The 25,023-nt window shown below is 42.2% G+C and overlaps 2 protein-coding genes across 2 annotated transcripts in view; both read left to right on the forward strand.

Annotated features, from left to right (window-relative positions):
* Positions 1-2,159: 2,159 nt before the first annotated feature.
* On the forward strand, positions 2,160-16,840 carry ARL9 (ADP ribosylation factor like GTPase 9). The gene is made up of 4 exons (XM_042251432.2): positions 2,160-2,656; positions 6,171-6,333; positions 9,375-9,550; positions 16,394-16,840. Exons 1-4 carry the CDS (start codon positions 2,231-2,233, stop codon positions 16,580-16,582), a joined length of 954 nt encoding a protein of 317 aa, XP_042107366.1. The 5' UTR covers positions 2,160-2,230; the 3' UTR covers positions 16,583-16,840.
* A 2,849-nt stretch (positions 16,841-19,689) lies between these two features.
* The window catches only part of SPMAP2L (sperm microtubule associated protein 2 like), a 41,705-nt gene continuing 36,371 nt past the window's right edge, over positions 19,690-25,023 (forward strand). Inside the window, exons 1-2 of the mRNA XM_027970744.3 lie at positions 19,690-23,452; positions 24,451-24,459. Coding sequence (XP_027826545.1) covers positions 23,004-23,452; positions 24,451-24,459 — 458 coding nt within the window. The 5' untranslated portion in view covers positions 19,690-23,003. The remainder of the gene's footprint in view (positions 23,453-24,450; positions 24,460-25,023) is intronic.

Genomic DNA, 25,023 nt, shown 5'->3' on the forward strand with positions numbered 1-25,023 from the left:
TCAGTCATGTCAGACTCTGTGCGACCCCATAGATGACAGCCCAACAGGCTCTTTTGTCCCTGGGACTCTCCAGGCAAGAATACTGGAATGGGTTGCCGTTTCCTTCTCCAATGCATGAAAGTGAAGTCACTCAGTCATGTCCGACTCTTAGCGACCCCATGGACTGTAGCCTACCAGGCTCCTCCATCGATGGGATTCTCCAGGCAACATACTGGAGTGGGTCGCCATTGCCTTCACTAAAGAGTGCAGTTGAACAAAACAATAAAAAGGACCATCCGTATACTTCTCACACCACCTTTGCAGAGCCCCATGGGTATCTAATTTACTATGCATTTGATCATTGGGAACAACAGTTTTGTTTCAGTTCAATTCAGTCACTCAGTCATGTCTGACTCTTTGCGACCCCATGAATTGCAGCACACCAGGCCTCCCTGTCCATCACCAACTCCTGGAGTTCACTCAGACTCATGTCCATTAAGTCGGTGATGCCATCTAGCCATCTTATCCTCTGTTGTCCCCTTCTCCTCCTGCCCCCAATCCCTCCCAGCATCAGAGTCTCCAAATGAGTCAACTCTTCACATGAGATGGCCAAAGTATTGGAGTTTCAGCTTCAGTGTCAGTCCTTCCAGTGAACACCCAGGACTGATCTCCTTTAGGATGGACTGGTTGGATCTCCTTGCAGTCCAAGGGACTCTCAAGAGTCTTCTCCAACACCACTGTTCAAAAGCATCAATTCTTCAGCACTCAGCTTTCTTCACAGTCTAACTTCCACACCCATACATGACCACTGGAAAAACCACAGCCTTGACTAGACGGACCTTTGTTGGAAAAGTAATGTCTCTGCTTTTCAATATGCTATCTAGGTTGGTCATAACTTTTCTTCCGAGGAGTAAGCGTCTTTTAATTTCATGGCTGCAATAACCATCTGCAGTGATTCTGGAGCCCAAAAAATAAAGTCTGACACTGTTTCCACCGTTTCCCCATCTATTTCCCATGAAGCAATGGGACTAGATGCCATGATCTTCGTTTTCTGAATGTTGAGCTTTAAGCCAACTTTTGCACTCTCCTCTTTCACTTTCATCAAGAGGCTTTTTAGTTCCTCTTCACTTTCTGCCATAAGGGTGGTGTCATCTGCATATCTGAGGTGATTGATATTTCTCCCAGAAATCGTGATTCCAGCTTGTGCTGCTTCCAGCCCAGCGTTTCTTATGATGTACTCTGTATATATACAGCCTTGACGTACTCCTTTTCCTATTTGGAACCAGTCTGTTGTTCCATGTCCAGTTCTAACTGTTGCTTCCTGACCTGCATACAGGTTTCTCAAGAGGCAGGTCAGGTGGTCTGGTATTCCCATCTCTTGCAGGATTTCCCACAGTTTATTGTGATCCACACAAAGGCTTTGGCATAGTCAATAAAGCAGTAATAGATGTTTTTCTGGAACTCTCTTCCTTTTCCCTTGATTTAGTTATGATTTTAATGCCTGGTTTTAACAGTAGCTGTGATCCTGGCAGACTAATCTCCAGAGCGATTTTTTAAGCGAAATGTAACGTTTAAAATAAGGGAACCAGTCACATTCCTTTTTTCCTTAAGCCTCCTGGATAGCGGCTTTAGACGCTGCTGGTGGACTTAAACAGGACCGGTGAGGAGGGGAGAGAGATCCAACTTCACCCTCCAGACTTGTTACTAACGAGGGGAAGGCAGGAAAGCCTGGGGCTCTCAGGACTCGGGCGCCTTCTCCAGCGTTCTGGTCGGAGACACACGGGCTGGCAGGAGGCCGGGGAAGTGAGACGCTGAGATGGGCGGACGAGAAAGGCCTTTCTGAGACACCCTACCCAGTCCAAGCGCATCTCGCCGTGGCGCGCGCTTCCAAGGAAGCGACACCTGGGGACGCTTTTCCTGTTGCTCCGGTCTTTCCCAGCTCCTGCGGCCGGGTCTCCCGGGTCCCCTGGCCTGGCCTCGTCCCTTCTCTAGCTCCCACGTCTTACTCTCGGTTCGGCGAATCTGCTGCGCGCAACCCGCTGACTGGCGAGCGAGCGCAAAACGCCCAAGGGGCAGCCCGGGGCCCTGGGGTGGGGAGGGGCTGGCGGTCACCGCGGGGGCGCTGTACGCCACGTGGACCTACGTCTCCCCCGGCGCTGCCCCCACAGCGGCGACCACTCCGGCCGGAATCCCACCCGCAGCTCCGGCGCGCGGGCGCGCGGGAGGAGGGAAGCAAACCCGGGTGGTGGGGATGGAGAGGGGGAAAGTAAAGAGGGAGAAGGGCAAGGAGCCGGAGAAAGGGAAAATTCAGCAAAAAGGAGAGGAGAAAAACAAAAAGGTGGAGAAGGAGAAAATTAAGGAGAAAGAAAAGGGGAGGGAGGAGAAAATTAAGGAAAAGAACGGGAAGGAGAAAACTGAGAAGGGGAAGGAGGAGAAAATTAAGGCGAAAGAAAAGGAGAAGGAGGAGAAAATTAAGGAAAAGGAGAACGGGAAGGAGAAAAAAAGGGGGAAGGAGGAGAAAATTAAGGAAAAGGAGAACGGGAAGGAGGAGAAAAGTAAGAGAAATGAGGATGAAAAGAGGCAAGAGCGGGAGACAGAGAAAGAGAAGGAGCAATTCAAGGAAAAAGAGAAAGAGAAGGACAACAGCACGTTGATAAAAATCCCGCTGGCGCCGCTGGTAAGAGACCGCTGCCTCGGACCCATTGTCCAGTGTTTCGCCGGCTCTGTTACGTGCGAGACCCCCGGTGGGTTCGCGCCGGAAGGAATCCGGTCTCATTTGCTGGCTTTGTATCCGCGCATGGAATCGGAATGTGTCAAGCATCGCGAGCCCCTCCCAGCCGCTCACCCCTAACCCCGACCATGTGTCCAGGTCTAGTGTTGAAGAAGACACCTTGCTGATGTTCACAGCGGTGCTGGGAATAGCCTTTTTTCCAGCCCCATCTCTGCCCGGCGCCAAACACTAGCCCCCATACCCTCACCACACGTGCTCGCTCTGTTCCAGTCTTTTCTGTTTAGTGTGGGGGGGCGGGGTAGGGAGGGGAAGGTGTAGGTTTCTTGAATTTATGCAGCTTGTGTTTGGGGACTGCCTGGACCTTTTCTGTGGGCGCTCTGGTTACTATTATTTACATTGTTTTCAGATCACCAGCACCCAGGAGGGTCACAAAGGTTTAACTGAGAGGCCTCAGAAATCAAACTTTTAGTCATAAAAGGACAGATACTTATGATTCTACTAAGGTGGTTTACCTAGTGTATTCAAACTCGGAGTCAAAGAGCAGAATGTAGGGGGATGGTGGGGTGAGGAGTTTAATGAGTACAGTTTGTTTTACAAGATGAATAGTTGTGGGAAGTGGTGATGGTTGCACGGTATTATGAATGGAGTCGATATCACTCTGGGTTTGAAAATGGTTAAGATGGTAAATTTTGTGTTGTGTTATGACTGTATGTGACCCGTGGATGGTGTTCCGCCAGGCTCCTCTATTCTCCAGGCAAGAATACTGGAGTGGATTGCCATGCTTTTCAAAACCAGGGCATCTTCCCCACCCAGGGATGGAACCCACATCTCTTATATCTCCTACATTGGCAGGTGGGTCCGTTATTACTAGCGCCACCTGGGAAGCCCTTTATGTTGTGTACTTTGCCACAATTTAAAAATTGGGGGAGAAGGAGAAAAAAAACAAGCATTATTTGGCTCAACTTAGTGAGCTCTGTACTCCTGGAGTTCCTGAGCTCAGAGCTGCTTTCTGGTTCTAAACAATATGAATTATTAACAGAGATTTGATCTCTGGTAAAATAGCCAAAGAACTGATGCTTTCAAACTGTGGTGTTGGAGACAACTTTTAATTAAGAGTCCTTTGGACTGCAAGATCAAACCAGTCAATCCTAAAGGAAATCAACCGTGAATATTCATTGGAAGGATTGATGCTGAAGCTGAAGCTCCATTACTTTAGCCACCTGATGTGAAGAGCTGACTCATTGGAAAAGACCCTGATGCTGGAAAAGATTGAAGGCAAAAGAAGTCAGCAGAGGATGAAATGGTTATATAGCATCACCAACTCAATGGAAGTGTTAGAGCAGACTCAGAGATAGGACAGGGAAGTCTGGTGTGCTACAGTCCATGGGATTGCAAAGAGTTGGACACAACTTTGAGACTGAACACACAAAACAGGCTATATAGATTCACTTATAGTTAAAGGAATAACTTTTAACAAGGAACAGTGGTGTTGAATCATATTTCATGTCTGAACTCTTGGTTTACAGTAACCCCAGCTTTTCTTAAGAGATTATAAATGTGAGGAAGCTTGAGTTTTAGACTAAAAAGTAAGCTAAATGTAAAGCATCAGTGACTACAAAATTTCTAAATAGGGTCAGGTTAGTGGCATCCATGTGATTGGAAAGGGAGTAGGGAATGGATTTTATTCACAAAATTCATAAGATCCAAGATGCTATTATTTTAGGTACCACAGAGAAAGGAAAAAAAAAAATGCTTCCAGCCAAAATATGCCCTCATTTCAGAGATGTTAAAATGTGGAAAAAGAAATCTTGAAACTGATAAAATATGTTGGAGTAGCCCAAGTGTGGGGCCATTGGTGGAGATAAAGAGGGGACACAGTCTACATCTTGCAGCCATTTCTTGGTCACCATTGCTTTAAAGCATTCAATTAAAACCATCCAATGACATCCCCTTAGAGCAGCATCTAGTCCCTTTTCCTTACCGTGACTCTCTGAGAATGACACTATAACATTTAGATGCAGATGTAAGAGAATGGGGAGGAAGTAGGGATGGATATAGGAAACACCTATGGAAGTACCATTTGCTTTAAGAGCCATCAAGAATTCATTCCAGTAACAAACAGTTACTTTAAAAAATTCTGTTGGTCACTAGACAGGTTTCATAAATGATTCCCCATACATAAGTCTCTATTACAGCAGACCTTAAAATATCTTATTTTTGCAGATCTTCTATATTACAGACAGGAGGGACAGGGATAGATGTATAGTGCTGTTAAGGATCACTTTTTTTTTTTTAACAGAAATCTAGTCTAAGTCTAAGGCTTCCCTGGTGGCTCAGACGGTAAAGAATCTACCTCCAATGTGGGAGACCTGGGTTCGATCCCTGGGTCAGGAAGATCCCTTGGAGAAAGAAATGGCAACCTACTCCAGTATGCTTGTCTGGAGAATCTCATGGACAGAGGAGCCTGGTGGGCTACAGTCCATAGGGTCACAGAGTCAGACGTGACTGAAGCGACTTAGCATGCAGTGTATGTCCAATGTCAACATTTACTGTTCAAGCAGAAATGTATAGGATTATTATTTTAAACCAGTGGCCTTGAAGATGTGTACAGGTTTTTTTTTTCCCCCCATATATGAGAAACCTCTTTGGTAAGCTGTTTGAGAAATAGAATTCCTATGAACAGTCTAACTGGGTTGCTCATTTATTACTGTTTACATTGAAGTTTGTATGCTAAAAGCCACCTTTCTGAACACTCTGAACTTTCTGTTTCTCTCGTCATACCAGTCTGCCCTTCTTGTCCCTCAAACACTTGTCATAAAAATTTCTAAGGCGGGTATGCTGGTAGAATACTTCTTCCCAAAGTTTACAGTTCTTGTTCATCAGGTTTTAGCATGAGAGTTTAACTAGTTTAACAATTTTTATAGTCTTTGCCTTTTCATTTAATAATATTTATATTAAAAAGTACAGAAGAGAGTAACCTTGCCCTAAGAACTTTTAATCTATGATTCAATTTGGGGAGACAAGACAGATTAATAATATGAGACCTTAGATGCTTACATGCCAAGTGGCAGAGTCAATACATAGACCAAGAAAGTCCCAAGACCCCAAACAACAAACTGAATTCTCGTGCAGTCTCCAATGGACATGAACTAGGGAAGCCAAGTGAAGTGTGAAAACTGGCACTGAAAATATGGCACCTCCTATAAATCCTAATATATATAAAGTATTTATTTGATAAATTGACACAGGAGTTGGAAGATGGAGAGAGGGTATGCAGTTAATATCACATAAGTAATGACTGATTATATAAAATACAAACTGAGAAGTACAGTTTGTTCTAGACCTATTAAATTTTTTTGCAAAGTTTTATACAATTTTACAAATATTGGCAAGCGCACTTCCCAGAGCCAAGAAAACAAGGCCCTGATAGCATATTATTGCCTTATCTTTTGTTTCACAGGAGAAAAATAAGCAGATCCTAGTGCTGGGCCTGGATGGGGCAGGAAAGACCAGTATTCTCCACTTTCTAGCTTTAAACCGAGTCCAGCGCAGTGTGGCCCCCACCCAAGGTTTCAATGCAGTGTGCATCAGCACTGGGGACCACCAGATGGAGTTCCTGGAGAGTAAGCGCTCTTTCTCAGTGGTTCTGGGGGTAGCTAATAGCTTATATAGCCACATGATTGTCAAACCTTAAGCCAGATGCGATGTTGTCAACATCACATGGGTCCTTGTGAAATGAATGATAAAATGAATACGAAATGGATGATAGGTCTTTATGAAATGAAACACTGGGTCAAATTTTCCTAGACTTTTAAAATGCGTTATGTAGATGAATGCTAGGGTGCAATGTGGGTAAAATCACTCTCTGTTCTTTTTATTTTCTCCTTTTTCCAGTGGTGGTGATAAAAGGGAGTTGAGAGGAAGGCTTTAGCACCCTCTCCTTTAACAGCCCCCCTCCTCCTTACCACCCCTCCATAAAAATCCAATCTAAGTAAATATAGTGTGCTTCCTTCTCGAAAATGCAAATATTCACAAACCTCTTATGACCAGATCACAACATATATACTCTTGTAATCAGATCACAACCCAGAAGCCCCTACTCTATAGTAATTCTGGAGTCACTGCCTCTCAGAATATTGCTGTTTCCCAAAGTTGTATCAGATCCTCTTGTCTTCTCTTTACACTCTCCCAAATTTATCTATCCAGCCAAACATACCCGAATGCCACCTGACATGTCTACTTGGCTGTCTCATCGGCCTCTCAAACCTAACATTGTCCAAGCAAATGCTTTATATAGCTCCACATCTGTTCCTGTCCCTGTAATCCACTGATCAGTAAATGTCTCCTCACCAATCAAGATGCTCAAGCCAGAGGACCGCGCATTTTCTGTACCCCCACCTCCAGTATGCAAGGAAAATTCTATGAATTTTTGCTTTCATCCAGTTGTAAAGAGAAAATGGTGGGCAGAGAAACTGTTAAACCTGTAGGCAAATCTTTCTGATAAAAGTATTATTAGGAATAGAGATTTCAATTTTCTCAGAAGCTATAGAAGAAATAATATTTTTAATGAAATAGATGGCTAGGAAAAGAGTCTCAGAATATAAAAAGTGAAAAAGGACGGGGGTGGGGGGCGGTGGGAAGGAAAGGAAAGAGAAAAGAAAGGAAGATAGGAAGAAAAAAGATTCCAATTAAGGGGCGAAATGGACAGATCTGTTGGAGTGAGGAGTTTCAACATATGTTTGTCAATTATTAATGGAATCAAGGAGAAAAAAACTGCAGAGAGTATATAATGTTTGAACACAGTCAACCAATCTGATCTAATGAACAATATAAAATTGTCTAATTCTTCTCAAATACCCATGGAACAGTAAACAAACACGGACCACTTCCTGGGCCATACAGCAAGTCTTAATGGCGTTTTCAAAGAAGCATCATATAAACTGTGTTCTCTATTTTACCATTAAATTAGAAGTTTGTATCTAGGGACTTCCCTGGTGGTCCAGTGGTTAAGAATCTACCTTCCAATACAGGAGATATGGGTTTGATCCCCGGTCGGGGAAGTAAGATCCCACATGCCACGGGACAACAGAGCCCATGCGCCATGACTACTAAGCCCAGGCTCTGGGGCCCTCACTCCACCGCTGGAGTGTCGCCTGCACGACACAATGGTGATCCCCCCACCACAACTAAGACCTGATGCAGCCAACAATAAGTAAACGGATAATTTTTTTCCAGTCCTGCGCCCTCCCCAACTAATATTTTTTTAAAAAAAGAAGTTAATAACTAAAAGATAACAATTCCTATTATAGATGAAATGTGGTGTTGGCAAAAAAAAATGGAAATGCCTGTTTAAGCTTGTATGTTAAAGGATATGAATTACTTAGATTACATTCTTTTAAAAAATTAAAACACAAAATACTTCAAAGAATGACCAGCCTGGCTCTCTGTACAAAGGAAAACAAAGGAAAGGCAAATAAAGACCCTTTCCTATTAGTTTTTGAAATGTTTTTGTTAAGTGCCCATAACAGTGGTCTGCATACTTTTCCTGCAAAGGGCTCGAGAGTAGATAACATAGACTTTGTGGCTACATGATCTCTGTGCTGCTGCTCAATACTGCGAAAGCAACCCAGAGACCGTGTGTGAACAAACCTGCACGTCTGTGTTGTCACACAACTTTGCTTGTACTGAAATCCAACTGAAATATAATGTTCATGTGTTACAAAATGGTATTCTTTTTTTTCTCCAAATGTTTAAAAATGTAAAATCCATTTTTTGTTCACGGGCTATACAAAAACAGGCAGTGAGCCAGGTTTAGACTGTGGGCCATCGTTTGTCAATTTCTGTCCCAGGAGAAAAATAAAAACTGAATTCATTGTGTCTGGGAAGCTTTCTTCTGGGAAGCATCAGCAGAATGAAATAACCCAAAGATATTTCTTGTCTGAGGCAAGTATTCTTGAATACCCATAGGACCATATTAACTTTTAGTGCAAGATTAAAGAAAGGAAATTAGATTTGGGGTTTTGACAAAGGAAAAAAGTTGTGCAAGAGAGGCTAGCCAATGACATTTAAATCAGTCCATCTAAGACATTTTAGAGAAACGTGTTTTAACCCACCACCCTGAATTCTTTCAGCAGACCACTCCTGTTTGCTGATCCATACTTGATAGACAGGCACTGCTGGCATGACTGCTCTGTATAACAGATGCAGAGGCATCCACGGTGGTACAAGTTTGCAATGTAGGACACCTGAGTTTGATCCCTGCCTGGGTTGGAAAGATCCCCTGGAGAAGGAAATGGCAACCCACTCCAGAATTCTTGCTTGGGAAATCCCATGGACAGAGGAGCCTGGCAGTCCGTGGGGTCGCAAGAGCTGGACCCGACTTAGTGACTAAACTACCACCATGCTGGGCCTTTGTGTTCCAGAACTTAATGAACCACTTGTGGAGGGTAAATATCCCCACCAATCATTTCCCCAGAAACATCACTCTGCTTGTTCTCAGAATTGGATCTAGTCTCACAGTGGACTTTTATCAGAAGACCGGCCAGTGTTCAGAAATTATCAAAATGTGCCTTACCTGGCTGCCTCGATGGACTCTTCTGAGATTTGTGTGTGTGTGTGTGTGTGTGTGTGTGTGTGTGTGTTCTTCCTTTGCTTTTCTTTGTAGTTGGCGGCAGCGAACCTTTCCGTTCCTATTGGGAAATGTACCTGTCCAAGGGCTTGCTGTTGGTATTTGTGGTGGATTCAGCAGATCACAAAAGATTACCTGAAGCCAAGAAATACCTTCATCAACTAATTGGAACAAACCCAGGCCTTCCTCTGGTTGTGTTTGCAAACAAACAGGTAAAAATCTGTGCAAATATAAAGTGTACTCAATATTTTTTTTATTAATGCAGTAAACAGAAATGTTTACTTTTTGAATTTGATCTTTTAAATTTATCTTTAAAATTGGAGTATAATTGTTTTACCATGGTGTGTTAGTTTCTGCTAACAGAAGTGAATCAGCCCTAATACACAGGTACCGCCTCCCTCTCCTGGACCTCCCTCCCAATCCCTACCCCACCCCTCTAGGTCATCACAGAGCGCTGAGTTGAGCTTCCTGTGCTTTATAGCAGGTTCCCATTAGCTATCTATTTTGCACATAGTAGTGGAAATTTGTTGTTGTTCTTTAGTCACTAAATCGTGTCTTACTTTTGTGCTACGCCATGGACTGTTGCAGCCTGCCAGATTCCTCTGAAGGGATTTCCTAGGCAAGAGTACTGGAGCAGGTTGCCATTTCCTTCTCCAGGGGATCTTACCCACCCAGGGATTGAACCCGCGTTTCCTGCATTGGCAGGTAGATTCTTTACCAGTGAGCCACTGGGGAAGCCTGGTAATGTATATATGTTAGTCCTAATCACCCAATTCATCCCACACTCTCCTTTCCCCTCTATGTCCACAAGTCCATTTTCTCCCTCTGAGTCTCTATTCCTGCCTTGGAAATAGATTCATCTGTACCATTTTTCCAGATTCCACATGTATGTGTTAATATACGATGTTTTTCTCTTTCTGGCTTATTTACTCTGTATGACAGACTCTAGGTCCAACCACATCTCTGCAGATGACCCAAAGAAACATCTGCTTTTAAGAGCTAAATATTCAATAATATGCTGTATGTTCATTTCAATTTATGCTATTAGGTCTACTGGAGTGTATTATACAATCAGCCCTCCTTATCTGTGATTCAACCAGCCGTGGATCAGGGGGAAAAAAAATTCCATAAAGTTCCAAAAAGTAAAACTCGTGTTTGCCGCATGTGAGCAACTGTTTTCATAGCGTTTACCTTGTATTAGATATTATAAGTAGTCTAGAGATGATTAAAGTATATGGGAGGATGTGCATAGGTTATTTGCAGAAATGACACCATTTTATATAAGGGGCTAGAGCAGATTCTGACATCTTCTGATGTCTTCTAGGGTCCTGCAACCAATCCCCCCACAGATACCAAGTAAAAGTGAAAGTGTTAGTCGCTCAGTCGTGTCTGAACGCTTTTCAACCCCATAGACTGTAGCCTGCCAAGCTCCTATGTCCATGGAATTCTCCAGGCAAGAACACTGGAGTGGATTGCCATTCCATTCTCCAGGGGATCTTCCCAAGCCAGGGATGGAACCCAGGTCTCCCGCATTATAGGCAGATTCTTTACTGTCCGAGCCACCAGGAAAGCCCACAGCTGTAAATTCGTTCAGAACAGAGACTGTCATTCACCTTTGTGTCCCATGTAAAACCTAGTATACCATGTTGTATATAGTAGGAATTCAATAAATATCTGTTAAGTTTAATTAAACATTTACAGACTGTTGAATTGATTTCAACAAAATCTTTAAGTGCTTACTATGTATCATGGACTTTCCTGGTGGCTCAGATGGTAAAGAACCTGAGAGACCTGGGTTTGATCCCTGGATCAGGAAGATTCCCTGGAGAAGGGAATGGCAACCCATTCCAGTACTCTTGTCTGGAGAATCCCATGGATAGAGGAGCCTGGCAGGCTACAGTCCATGGGGTCGCAAAGAGTCAGACATGACTAAGCGACTAACACACACACACACACACACACACACACACACTATGTGTCAGTATACAGAAGTAGTTTTAGATTAGCTGGCCTGACCTGAATTTCACACACATGCATTAAAGTATTAAACGCTCATGAAGAAATGGAAACCTTGTGCAGTGTTGGTGGGGATGTCAAATGGTCCAGCCGCTATGAAAAACAGTATGGCAGTTCCCTACGAAATTAAAAATAGAATTTTCATATAGTCCAGCAGTTCCACTTCTGGGTATATTACCAATAGAATTGAAAGCAGGAACTCAAACAGATGTTTGCACACCCGTGCTCATAGCAGAATTATTCCCAGTAGCCAAAAGGTAGAAGAAACTCAAGTGCCCATCCACGCATGAACGGATAAACAAAATGTGGTGTATACGTACAGTGGATATTATTCAGCCTTAAATGTGTCAGGAAATTCTGACACATGCTACACCATGGATGAACTTTAAGGACAGTATGCTAAGTGAAATAAGCCAGTCACAAAAGGACAAATAATGTATGATTACACTTTTATGAGGTCCCCTAGAGCAGTTAAGGGCTTCCCTGGTGACTCAGATGGTTAAAGAATCCACCTGCAATGTGGGAGACCTGGGTTCAGTCCCTGGGTTGGGAAGATCCCCTGGAGGAGGGCTTGGTAACCCAGTCCAATATTCTTGCCTGGAGAATCCCCATGGACAGAGGAGCCTGGCAGGCTACAGTCCATGGGGTCGCAGAGTCGGACACGACTGAGCGACTAAGCACAGAGCACTTAAAATCAGAGAGACAAAAAAATAGTAGTTGCCAAGGGCTGAGGGAGGGAGAAATGGGAAGCTATTGTTTAATGGGTACAGAGTGTCAGTTTTATAAGTTGAAGAGTTCTGAAGATGGTTTACAATAATGTGAATTCATTTAACTGTACACCAAACTGTACACTTCAAAATGGCTAATATGGAAAATTTTGTTATGTGTATCTTACTATGGTAAAAGAAATTTAAAAAAACATTAAACATCTATAGCATTGTGCAGGCATACCTAATTTTATCGCACTTCACTTTGTTGTGCTTTGCAGATATTGTGATTTTTACAAAGTGAAGGTTTGTGGCATCCCTGCATGGAGCAAGTCTATAAGCACCATTTTCCCAACTGCTTTTTCTCACTTTATGTCTCTGTGTTGCCCTTTGGTGATTCTTGCAATATTTCCAACTTTTAGAATTATTATATATTATTATATTTGTTATGATGATCAGCAACCTTTGATGTTACTATTATAAAAAGATTATGACTTGCTGAAGGCTCAGATGATGGTTAGCATTTTTTTTAGCAATAAGGTATTTTTAAATTAAGGTATGTACATATTTTTAGACATAATGCTATCACACACTTAATAGATTACAGTAGTGTTAAAGTAACTTTTCCATGTACCAGGAGACAAAAAAAAATTCATGTGACTCGTTTTATTGCAGTATTCACTTTATCACAGTAGTCTGGAACCAAATTTGCAGTATCTCTGAAGTGTGCTTGTAATGCTGTAGCCTCTCTCTCAATTGCCAGGCTTACCAGTCATAAGAGAGCTCAGTTCCTACCCTTTCTCCCACTCCTATGAGTGAGTGTTAATGGAAGTAAAATAAATCATTATAATGATGATCTAAAAGTAGGAGCCTATATTAAAGTCCAGCATAGCTGGAGCTGCTAGTCCAGCAGCTGCTAAGTCGCTTCAGTTGTGTCCGACTCTGTGCGACCCCATAGACGGCAGCCCACCAGGCTCCCCCGTCCCTGGGATTCTCCAGTCAAGAACACTGGAGTGGGTTACCATTTCCTTCTCCAGTGTATGAAAGTGAAAAGTGAAAGTGAAGTCGGTCAGTCACGTCTGACTCTGTGTGACCCCATGGACTACAGCCTACCAGGCTCCTCCGCCCATGGGATTTTCCAGGCAAGAGTATTGGAGTGGGGTGCCATTGCCTTCTCCAGCAGATTATTTTTTTTTAAAGGCCGGAGTTTTTTGGGTTTTTTTTTTAGTGAGCATCTTAAGTACCACAAACTATGACGATTTAGAAGATCATGGTAAATGTAAGTGAGCTGTATAGTATTGCATTGCATGAATATACCACCACTTTACCATTTTCTTGTTGGGCATTTGGGTTATTTCCAATTTTTCATTGTTGTAAAGAGTTCTATAGTGAATCTTCATGTATGTGTCTTTTAATAGATGTGTACCAACAGTTCTCTAGTGCGTGAGGAATTGCTGGGTTTAGGGATTTGTACCTTATGGCTCAGCTGGTAAAGAATCCGCCTGTAATGCAGGAGACCTGGGTTCGATCCCTGGGTTGGGAAGAGCCCCTGGAGAAGGGAAAGGCTACCCACTCCAGTACTCTGGCCTGAAGAATTCCAAGGACTGTATAGTCCCTGGGGTCGCAAAGAGTCAGACACGACTGAGCGCCTTTCACTTTTCTTTCACATATTCAGTCTTACTAGATATTACCAAGTTGCTTTCCAAAGATATTGAACTGGTTTATTCTTCCTACCAGCAGTATATGACAGTTTTTATAGCTCTATACCCTTGTCAATACTTGGTTTGTCAAACTTTCATTTTTGCCAGTCTCATGAGAATGAAATTTTATCTTATTATTCTAATTTGCATTTCCTTAATTACTAGTGAGCCTGGACATTTTTTTCAGATGTTCACTGGTTATTAGTTTCAAATTAGTTTCATTCTTTGAAGCAAATTTCCATATCTGTGAATTAACTTTTAATATCTTTCCCCAAATTCCTATTGGGATGTTTATCTTTTCACATTTGAGTTGTAGGAGTCTTTCATATCTTTTGGAAAAATCATCCTATTTCTGTTACATGCAATACAAATATCTTCTCTAGCAACCTGTTGCAGAGAAGGCAATGGCACCCGACTCCAGTACCCTTGCTTGGAAAATTCTAGGGTCGGGGGAGCCTGGTAGGCTGCCATCTATGGGGTCGCACAAAGTCGGACACGACTGAAGGGACTTAGCAGGAGCAGCAGCAACCTATTGTTAACATTTTACTTTGCTATGGTTCTCTTTTTAATACACAGGTTTTCATTTTTAATAGTCCAATTTATCGATACTTTCCTTTGTGATTTATACCTCTTCATCAAATTGAATAAATAGGACCATTTGGTGTCAGATTTATAACTTTTACTGGAGTTTAATAATAAAATGTTTGGATATTCTCAGACAGTAAAGAATCTGCCTGCAATGCAGGAGACCTGGGTTCAATCCCTGAGTCCGGAAGATCCCCTGGAGAAGGGAGTAGCAACCCACTCCAGTATTCTTGCCTGGAGAATTCCATAGACAGAGGAACCTGATGGAACACAGTCCCTGGGGTCACAAAGACTTGGACTCAGCTAAGCAGCTAACACATATTCTAGTTTAAGGTCATGTTGGTTATTACTCCTTGATCAAAGTAACTTAAGCTTTTAGATGACTCATTGTTTCAAGTTATTACATAAATATTTTTTAAAAGTCATCTTACTATCGTTATTCTTTGAGTGATGACATCTATTAGGGCACAATTATGTGAGTGTGGAATACACCTGATATTTATCCCTGATGTTCTTTTATCATTACAAGGAGCCCCTCCTCCCTTCGAACACCCTTTTATTTTCTTCCTCTCCAATTCCATTGGTGGCATTTCTTTTAACTTGAGACATCGTCCACATGTTACTAGATTCATTAAAACAATTGCAAAATTCACTACACGCTCTAAGACTAAGTGAATTCAGGTTTCAGACAGGCAATAAAGTGGAAGAACCAGAAAAGGTAATGATACCACATGAAGAAAACCTCACAGACTTACAAGAATTTGATAGGTTCATATTGGTACAAGAAAAAATGACAATATTGTACTATTTTAAAACTTTGGGAGAACACCGTGAAACAAAAAGCCAATTACAAATTCAATGTTAAGAGTGAAAATGCTTAAACTTTTGCAGAAGACTTAAAAACTGTAACTGAATCTGCATATGTATTTAGGAGAGGGTATATCAGAGATTTTTTGCCATAAATAATTCTTGATGTGTGAGAGGCAAAGAAATATGTTTTGATCTTAGCATGCAGCATAAACACATGCTTTTTGTCTCCTCATTTTAATCTCTCCCCTCTCTGCTTCTTCGGATGGGTTTTCCTCCTTTAAGCCTTCCCCACTTCTCCATCTCATCTTGTTTCCCTCCACCTGTCCCTTGCCTCTCAGCCTTCTTCACCTACTATGCCATTTTCTAAACTTATTCTGTCCCTGATCCCTTCTCTACCTCCCTCCATCCCCCCAAATTTGATGTAAAACTTTTTGTTCAGTAGAAATAATTTTTGCAAAAGAAAACTTAACATTTGGCAAATGTTATAATCAATAAAATATTATATGGACAAAAACCAATTAATGAATCAAGCTTCTATTGTAAAGACAAATTAAAAATAATCTTGGAGGGCTTCCCTGATTCTTCAGTGGAAAAGAATCTGCCTTCCAATGCAGAAGACACAGGTTCGATCTCTGATCCGGCAAGATCCCACATGTCGCAGAGCCATTCAGCCACAAGTGTTGAACCTGGGCTCTAGAGCCAGGGAGCTGCAATTGCTGAGCCCTTGTGCTGCAACTACTGAAGCCCAAGCTCTACAGCCTGTGTTCTGCAATAAAAGAAGCCACCACGATGAGAAGCCCAAGCACCACAACTAGAGAAAAGCCCCCGCTCACAACTAGATAAAAGCCTGTGCAGCAACAAAGACCCAGCACAGCCAACAATAAATAAATCATTAATTAAGTTATTTTTAAAAATTAAAAAAATAAGTCTTGGGAAAATTCAGACAAAATTGGAAAAACAAAACTAGAAGCAGATCGCACTGGTTAGGAAATTGATTAAGGTATTATATTGGCTTAACTTTGTTCCAGAAAATACTCTTTTGATAATAACTCATAAATGCTGATATAATTCCGATGAAAATCTTTATATTCAAACGGCCTTTAGGATCCTAGTAATGGGATTTCAATATCCTCGATATTATAATGGAGGTGCAGTCATTGAGAGTAATAAAGGTATCTATCCAAAAATGTTGCAAAATAACCAACTTTTTCTCAATTCTTTTTCCATTCTTGTGAAGGATCTTGAAGCAGCCTATCACATTACAGATATCCATGAAGCTTTGGCATTATCTGAGGTGGGAAATGACAGGAAGATGTTCCTGTTCGGAACCCAGGTGACTGAGAATGGCTCAGAGATACCTTCCATCATACAAGATGCCAGAGACCTAATTGCACACCTGGCTGCAGACATGAGTGATCAGGCATAGCCCACTGCGAGACTCAATTTGGATGTCACCAGGGAACGTGACGTGGCAGGCTGGAAGCCAAAATTTCCACTTTCAAATAAAAAATAAGCCATTTCCTATTTTCTCAATGCACGACACATATACACATATAAGATAATGTTAATTGATTAAAAGGATCTCTATTTAGATTTTGAACTTTAAAAGTATTGGTAAACAATGTGTTTGGAGGGATTTGGATTTTTAATCAACAAAATTAAAGTGAAAATTAGTAAGCATTCATCCCGTTTGTAGTTTCTTGGTGAAATGAGATTTACATTAAAATATTCTAATAACTTTCCTCTTTTCGAGTAAATCCAGGTGTCTTTCCTTTAGGTGGATCCATTTAACAATGTGGGAAAAGAAATCAGGATAGGGCAATAAGAAAAGTAAACACTATCAAAGTCACATAGAAATACAAATTAACAGCATTCAGAAAGATTTAGGAACGGCTTCTTTCTAAGAAACTACCACTAACAGAACACCGTAGGGATTTGTGTTTCAATTTCTTGATATTTTATTTTTTTTATATAGATAAGCTTTATCTTTCCTAGAAATATTTAAGAGTGATAACTCTGCTTACCTACAGATATGATACAAATCCAACTTTTAACCTTAGTGTCTTCTGATTTCTTTTTTTAAAAAGACTTCCAGCTTCCAGTCCAGCATGTAAGAAGCTTGGAAGCCATGAGCCCGTTCTAACAAGTAAAAAGCTGAACAGACTGAAAGGTCAGCATTGGAGAGACTAACGGAACACAGAGAATAACAGTTTACCAGAGCAGAGGCTCATAATGGGAAACTCCCCATGGGAACCAGTGCCTGCCTGTTAGTCACTCGATTGTGTCCAACTCTTGGCCACCCATGGGCTGTAGCCCGCCAGGCTCCTCTGTCCATGGGATTCTCCAGGCAAGGATACTAAAGTGAGTTACCATTCCCTTCTACAGGGGATCTTCCCAACCCGGGATTAAACCTGAGTCTTCTGCATTGCAGGCAGATTCTTTACCACTGAGGTACCAGGGAAGCCCACTGGGAACCAGTGCCAGCATAGAAAAACCAGAACTATAACTGATGAATTGCTGGTTGCTCAGACTACTCTGAAAATTAAAAAATTCTAGGGGAACCCAGTCATAGGAAGGCCTCCAATTTTTTGAGATTTACCTCTAAGACCTTGACCAGATTCCCCCAATAAATATTAGAGAAAAATCCCCTGGTGCTTCCAAGGGAGGGGAAAAAACCCTTTTGAAATATGCCAGAGCATTCGGTTGTTCTTAACGAGGTCTGCCCTCAGGGGAAACTAGTTAACCAGTGCCTAGCCTGGAGTCGGACACTGAAGCGACTTAGCAGCTGCAGCAGCCTGCTGGAGTATTGCTGTGTCCATGTGTGCTTGCTCGTGTCCTTGCAGCCCCATGGACTGTAGCCCAGCTGGCTCCTCTGTCCATGGGATTTCCCAGGCAAGAGTACTGGAGTGGGTTGCCAGTTCCTTCTCCAGGGGATTTTCCTAACGGAGGGATCGAACCTGCTCCTTCTGCATTGGCATGCAGATTCTTTACCACTGAGCCAGCTGGGAATCCCACTCTGGTATTACCAGAGAATAACCAGAGCCTAACTGACCTGGAGGAAAGGAAATACCCAACTCTAGTCCACTCCAGTCATTCTGTTCCACCTAAGAGGGCAGAAAACTAAGACTTAAGTCTGTAGTCCAGAGGCACAGAGTCTCTAAAAGGCTGAGACCTCATCATAAGACTATAGAATATTCTCCCTTCCCCTACCCCCACCTCACCAACACATTACTAAAGGCCTGTTTACAGAAGTTCCTTTTACCCAATACATCATGCCTGGCTATCAGGAAAAGCCAGAAGACATACTAAAAGGAAAAAAACACAGAAAAGACACAGCATGCACCGTACAGAAATGAAGAATGTTTGATGGGATTGTTAAAAGACTGGACACAGCTAAGGAAAGAATCTTTGAGCTTGAGGATATCTCAATAGAAACTTCCAAAACTGAAAATCTAAGAGAGCAAGGACTAGAAAAACAGAACAGAATATGTAAGGACTGTGGGACAACTATAAAAGTTGCAATATGTTTAATGGGAAACCAGAAAGAGGAAAGAAAGGAACAATAAATATTTGAAACAGTGACTGAGAATTTCTCCAAATTAATGTCAGACACCAAACCAGAGATCTCAGAAGTGCACAGAACATCAAGTAGGATAAATACCCCCAAAAAACAATACATAGGCATATCACTTTTAAGCTGCAGAAAATCAAAGATGAAAAAAATTTAAAAACCCAGAAAAGAGTCAGAGGGAAAAACAACTTACCATGAAGGATCAAAGATAAGAAATACATTAGACTTCTTAGAAACTATGGAAACAGGGAGAGTGGAATAAATATAGCATTGAGAGAGAAAGAACAATCAGCCTAGAATTTTGTACCCTGTGAAATCCTTCAAAGGTGAAAGGGCTTCCCTGGTGGCTCAGTGGTAAAGAACTCTCCTAACGTAGGAGACATGGGTTCTATTCCTGATCGAGGAAGATCCCACAGGCCATGGAGCAGCTAAACCCGTGTGCCACAACTACTGAGCCTGTGCTCCCCAGGAGCCGCAACTGCTGAAGCCTGGGTGCCCTCGAGCCCGCAACTAGAGAAGCCACCACAATGAGAAGCCTGCACAATGCAACCATAGTGTAGCCCCCACTCACTGCAACTGGATAAAAGCCCACACAGCCACAAAGAGCCAGTGTAGCCAAAAATAAAAATTAATTAATTAAAAAAAATTCTAAGTGAAGAAAAAAGAATCTCTGAGACAAAAATTGAGGGAATTTGTGGCCAGTACTTCTGCATTGCAAGAATGATTAAAAGAGAAGAAAAATAATAGAGTTCAGAAATTTGAATCTATATGAAAGAAGAACACTGGAAAAAGAATAAGTGAGGATGAAATTAAAACTTATTTTTCTTATTCTTAATTGATCTAAGAGATTACAGTTTCTCCAAAATAATCACAGCAACCACTATATTTGACCATGTATGTCTATGTGTGTGTATAAATGTTATGACAGCAGTGATAGAAGGAAAGAGAGGAAGGAATTAGGATTTAGTCATCATAAGGTTTTCACACTACTTGTGAAATGGTATAGTGTTATTTAAAGTAGACTTGGATTTGTTGTTAATATATATCGCAAACTAAGACAGCCACTGAAAAAATAAAGTTATAACTGATATGCCAAAAAAAGAGAGAAAATGATATCAAGTAAAATGCTCAAAACCACAAAAAGAAAAAAAGTGGAAGGCAAAAAGAGAAACAATGAACAAGGACAAATAGAAAACAATAAAAAATATGGTATCTATTAATTCAACTAAATCAATAATTACTTTGTAGGTCTAGGGTCTAAATGCACCAATTGAAAGACAGAAATTGTCAGGGTGGATTTAAAAACAAGATCCAGCCATATGTTGCCTACGAGAAACTTAAAGTATAAAGAGACATATGGATTAAAATTAAATGAATGGAGAAAGATATAACACTAATCAAAAGAAAGCAGTAATAGCTATATTAATTTCAGACAGAGAAGAATTAAGAGTAATGAAAGTTACCAGGGATAAAGAGGGCAATTATATGTAAAGCACAAAGAACAGCAAACTAAAAAGCCTCTACATAGCAAAAGAAACCATCAACAAAATAACAGCCAATGGACTGGGGAAAATATTTGTAAACCACATATCTGATAAAGGGTTAATATTAAAAATATATAAAGAACTCATACACTCCATTACAGAAAAATATAAAGGACAAAGGACCTGAACAGAGTTTCTTCCCCCCAAAGAAGTTCTTTTATAAATAACAAGTACATGAAAATATACTCAACATCACTCATCATTAGGGAAATATCAATTAAGCAATGAGATATCCCCTCAAGCCTAGTAGAATGGCCATCATCAAAAAGATGAGATAACGAGTGCTGCCTTGGATGTAGAGCAAAGGGAATCTTTGGTATTGTTGGTGGGACTGTAAATTGGTACAGCCACTGTGAAAAACAGTATGGAGGCTTCTCAAAAAGTTAAAATAGACAAGGGAAATAGCTGGGGAAACAGTGGAAACCGTGTCAGACTTTATTTTTTGGGGCTCCAAAATCACTGCAGATGGTGACTGCAGCCATGAAATTAAAAGATGCTTACTCCTTGGAAGGAAAGTTATGACCAACCTAGATAGCATATTCAAAAGCAGAGACATTACTTTGCTGACTAAGCTCCTTCTAGTCAAGGCTATGGTTTTTCCAGTGGTCATGTATGGATGTGAGAGTTGGACTGTAAAGAAGGCTGAGTGCCGAAGAATTGATGCTTTTGAACGGTGGTGTTGCAGAAGACTCTTGAGAGTCCGTTGGACTGCCAGGAGATCCAACCAGTCCTTTCTGAAGATCAGCCCTGGGATTTCTTTGGAAGGAATGATGCTAAAGCTGAAGCTCCAGTACTTTGGCCACCTCATGCGAAGAGTTGACTCACTGGAAAAGACTCTGATGCTGGGAGGGATTGGGGGCAGGAGGAGAAGGGAACAACAGAGGATGAGATGGCTGGATGGCATCACGGACTCGATGGACATGAGTCTGAGCGAACTCTGGGAGTTGGTGATGGACAGGGAGGCCTGGCGTGCTGCGATTCATGGGGTCGCAAAGAGTCGGACACGACTGAGTGACTGAATTGAACTGAACTGACCATATAATTCAGCAACACCACTTCTGAGACTATAACCAAAGGAAATGAAAATACTAACTCAAAAAGATAACTGCACCACATTGTTCCTAGCAGCATTATTTACAATAGCAAAGACATAGAAACAACCTAAGTGTCTGCTGATGGGCAAATGGATAAAAGAATCTATAGTGTATATGTATGTATTATACATACATACATATGGTGGAGTATTATTTAGACGTAAAAAAGGAAATTCTATCATTTGCAACAGATGGACCACGAAGCATTATGCTAAACGAAATAAGCAGAGAAAAGCAAATATTATATGATTTCACTGATATGTGGAATTTAAACAAAACAAACACAGATTCCTAAAAAGAAATCAGATTTGTGGTTAAATGGATGGAGGGGTGTGGCCCAGGGCAGGGTGGGTCAAGGAAAGTGGACAAAAGATACAAACTTCCAGTTATAAGTTAGTACCAGGGATAGAACGCACAATATGATGATTATATAGTTTACACTGCTGTATGATATACAGAGAACAGGGAGGCCTGGCATGTTGCAGTCCATGGGGTGGTAAAGAGTTGGATACAACTTGGCAACTGAACAACAATAATATACAGAAAACTTGTTAAGTGAGTAGATCCCCTTAAGTCTAGTAGAATGGCCATCATCAAAAAGATGAGATAACAAATACTGCTTTGGATATAGAGCAAAGGGAATCTTTGGTACTGTTGGTGGGATTGTAAATTGGTACAAAATTTTCAACACAAGGAAAATTTTTTTCTATTTATTTTATCAATATGAGATGATGGATGTTAACTAAATCTATTGTAATCATTTCATGATAAGTGCAAATCAAACCATCATGCTGTACACTTTAAATTTATACAGGGATGTTTGCCAATTATTTCTCAGTAAAACTGGAAAAATAATAGTTAATAATAATAAATAAAATATAGGGTTTTTTTTAAAGAGGGGGATTACATGATAAAGAGGTTAACTCTCTAAGCAGATATAATGATCCTAAACGCAAGTGTATGTGCTCTGAAACAGACTTCAGTTCAGTTCAGTCGCTCAGTCGTATCTGCGACCCCATGGACTGCAGCACGCCAGGCTTCCTGTCCATCACAAACTCCCAGAGCTTGCTCAAACTCATGTCCATCCAGTCGGTGATGCCATTCAACCATCTTATCCTCTCTCGTCCCCTTCTCCTCTTGCCTTCAATCTTTCCCAGCATCAGGGTCTTTTCCAATGAGTCAGTTCTTCGCGTCAGGTGGCCAAAGTATTGGAGCTTCAGCTTCAGCATCAGTCCTTCCAATGAATAGTCAAAACTGATTTCCTCTAGAATTGACTGGTTTGATCTTCTTGTGGTCCAAGGGACTCTCAAGAGTCTTTCAACACCACAGTTCTGACTTAACACCACAGAAACAGACTTCAAGGAGGCAAAAACAGCAGATTAGGAGCCCGCCCCCTTCTCCTTTTCAACTGCTTCTCATTTCTCCCGGGAGGAGCCCAGGTGGGCTCCAGCAGCTTGGAGTGTCCCCTTGGTAACCGGAGAACGCGCAGAGAGGGGCCCAGGGGGCGGGGCTTGTCGGGCGACCGCCGCAAGCGGGTTGGGCTCGCTGGGGCCGGGCGCGGGCCGCCTGCATCCTCTTCTATCTTCTGGAAGGAGACTGGCGTCCGGCAGTCAACCAGCGGGAGCTTCTGGGCCCCCAATGGAGAGCCAAGAGTTTTCGGGTCCTTCTGGGCTGTCCGCTGGGCACCACACGGCAGAAACATCCGCTCGCTCCGAAGCCCTCCAGAAGCCCCTTGTCAGGATATTCGACAGGAACAAGCAGCTAGAGGAGTCTGAGGAGGCGGGGTTTTCCGAGGAGACCGACGAGCAAGACCAGCGAGGCGAGTCCGAGGAGTATGCAGAGTCCGATGAGATCCCCAATCACTCCAAGCCCTATGAGCTCTACCAATCCTATGAGTCCCACAAGCCTCTCAAACCCCATGCACCCTACGAGCCCCATGCGCCCCATGAGGTCCGCAAGCCCCGCGAGCCCCGAAAGCCCCAGGGGCCCCCTGTTCCCCGCAAGCCCCACAAGTCTCAAGAAATCGAGTTGCTTCCTAGAGCCAGCGTGATGGTCTCCCCATCTCTGCTGATGAGACTCCCGCCACAGTTTGCACCGTCTTCCCTGAGCGGTAGGTGTTTCGGTCTCTCGGGGCACTGAGCAACCCAACCCCATCTAGACCTGGGGGCTCTAATGAGAAGGTTTGTCTGCAAGGGCCCATTTTGATGTAAAGGAAAGTGATACTTATGTCATTTACCTACTGCTTTTCAGTGCCCTGTCTTTGGACCTAAAGAAGCCCTGATAGGAAATTGAGACTCTTGTTAATGAAACAATCTCTTCTTTCTGCCCTCTCTCCACCTGGTGACTTCTTAGCAAAGGGTACATTCACTAAGTGTTTACTATATGCTCAGTCTTTACCAAGTTCACAAAATAACAGGGCTGGTGGGATTTTGGGGTATAAACATCCAGCTCACTTACGGCCTCTCATTGATGACTCTACCCAGAACAATTCCTTATCCCTGCTGGGCTTCCAGTCCCTTGGCTGACCATGTTTCATCTCATGTTCTCCTTGACTTTTCTTTATCAGTCTTGATTCTATGGTCTGTCATTTCAGTTGCTTACAACATCTTCCACCACCCCACTGGCTCACTGGCCATTTACCGTACTTCTCCTGGGAAAACCTCAACCTTGGTTAAGCCCAACCAACCACCCTCCACCTACACCTGAGCAGCTGACTCTTCCTGTAGAAAATCACACAGCCCTACTGACTGCTTTTATTTCAGTTTCATGACCGCAGATCTCAGCTGGTCACTTGGCACCGCCTAGCAAGCCCATTTTATTCACCCAGCAAATTAGTTCCCCTAATCTGTGAGAAGTCTAAATGTCTTCTTTACATCTCCAGCCTTCACATCTTTGACTCCAAACAGCTGAAGACTTTGCCTCGCACTTGAGAAAACAGAAGCAATGTTATTAACTCCCTTATTTTCTTACCACTAATCTATTGCCTTACTTGAATCTGCATCCGTGGATTCTGTCTCTTCTCATACTGCAGGGAAGAGCCACACCTCTTTCTATGAGAAGCAAATCTTCCACATGTGCTTTGGAGTCCACTCTTGTCTCCTGAAGAACTTTGTTCCAGCAGTTATTCCCTTCTCTCCTACAGGATCAGTTTCTCCCTTTCTAATGAATCAGACCCATGAGCATACACATACACTCTAGAATCTTCTGTCTTGAAGTAACCGTTAACCTCAGGTTTTCTTCAGACCTTCCTCCTTCAATCAGCTGCATTTTTCTGCAAGTCATTGCAGAGCTTGTCGAAAGAGTTGTCTATACTCACTGACTCTTTTTTCTTGCCTGTAATTCTTTACTCAACCCACGTAGTCAGGCATCTTTCTTACCCACTCCACTGAAACTGCTCTAGTTGACTGCCTTTCTGTCCACTGCCAACCCTGTCGTCATGCATGGAGATTTCAGTATCCATATAGGTGATCCACTTGGCTTCATAGTTCTTTGACCTCTTCACCTTGAATGACGGGATCTTTCACCCCATTTTAGACATCCACTGCACTGGCCTTTGATAATGTCAATTGCTGTACCATTTCCAAAATATCTATTTCAAGCACTCTAATCACTTCCCATTTTTCCAGTTCACTTACTCTTCCTTGTACGCTCTCAATTC

Source organism: Ovis aries, chromosome 6, assembly GCF_016772045.2.
Source record: "Ovis aries strain OAR_USU_Benz2616 breed Rambouillet chromosome 6, ARS-UI_Ramb_v3.0, whole genome shotgun sequence".
NCBI lineage: Eukaryota > Metazoa > Chordata > Mammalia > Artiodactyla > Bovidae > Ovis > Ovis aries.

Bases quoted from the DNA above. Each gene is read 5' to 3' on its own strand.
- ARL9 (XM_042251432.2), top strand. From the start codon at position 2,231: ATGGAGAGGGGGAAAGTAAAGAGGGAGAAGGGCAAGGAGCCGGAGAAA. The intron at 2,657-6,170 runs GTAAGAGACCGC...TTTGTTTCACAG, and splicing joins AAATCCCGCTGGCGCCGCTG to GAGAAAAATAAGCAGATCCT. The intron at 9,551-16,393 runs GTAAAAATCTGT...ATTCTTGTGAAG, and splicing joins TTGTGTTTGCAAACAAACAG to GATCTTGAAGCAGCCTATCA.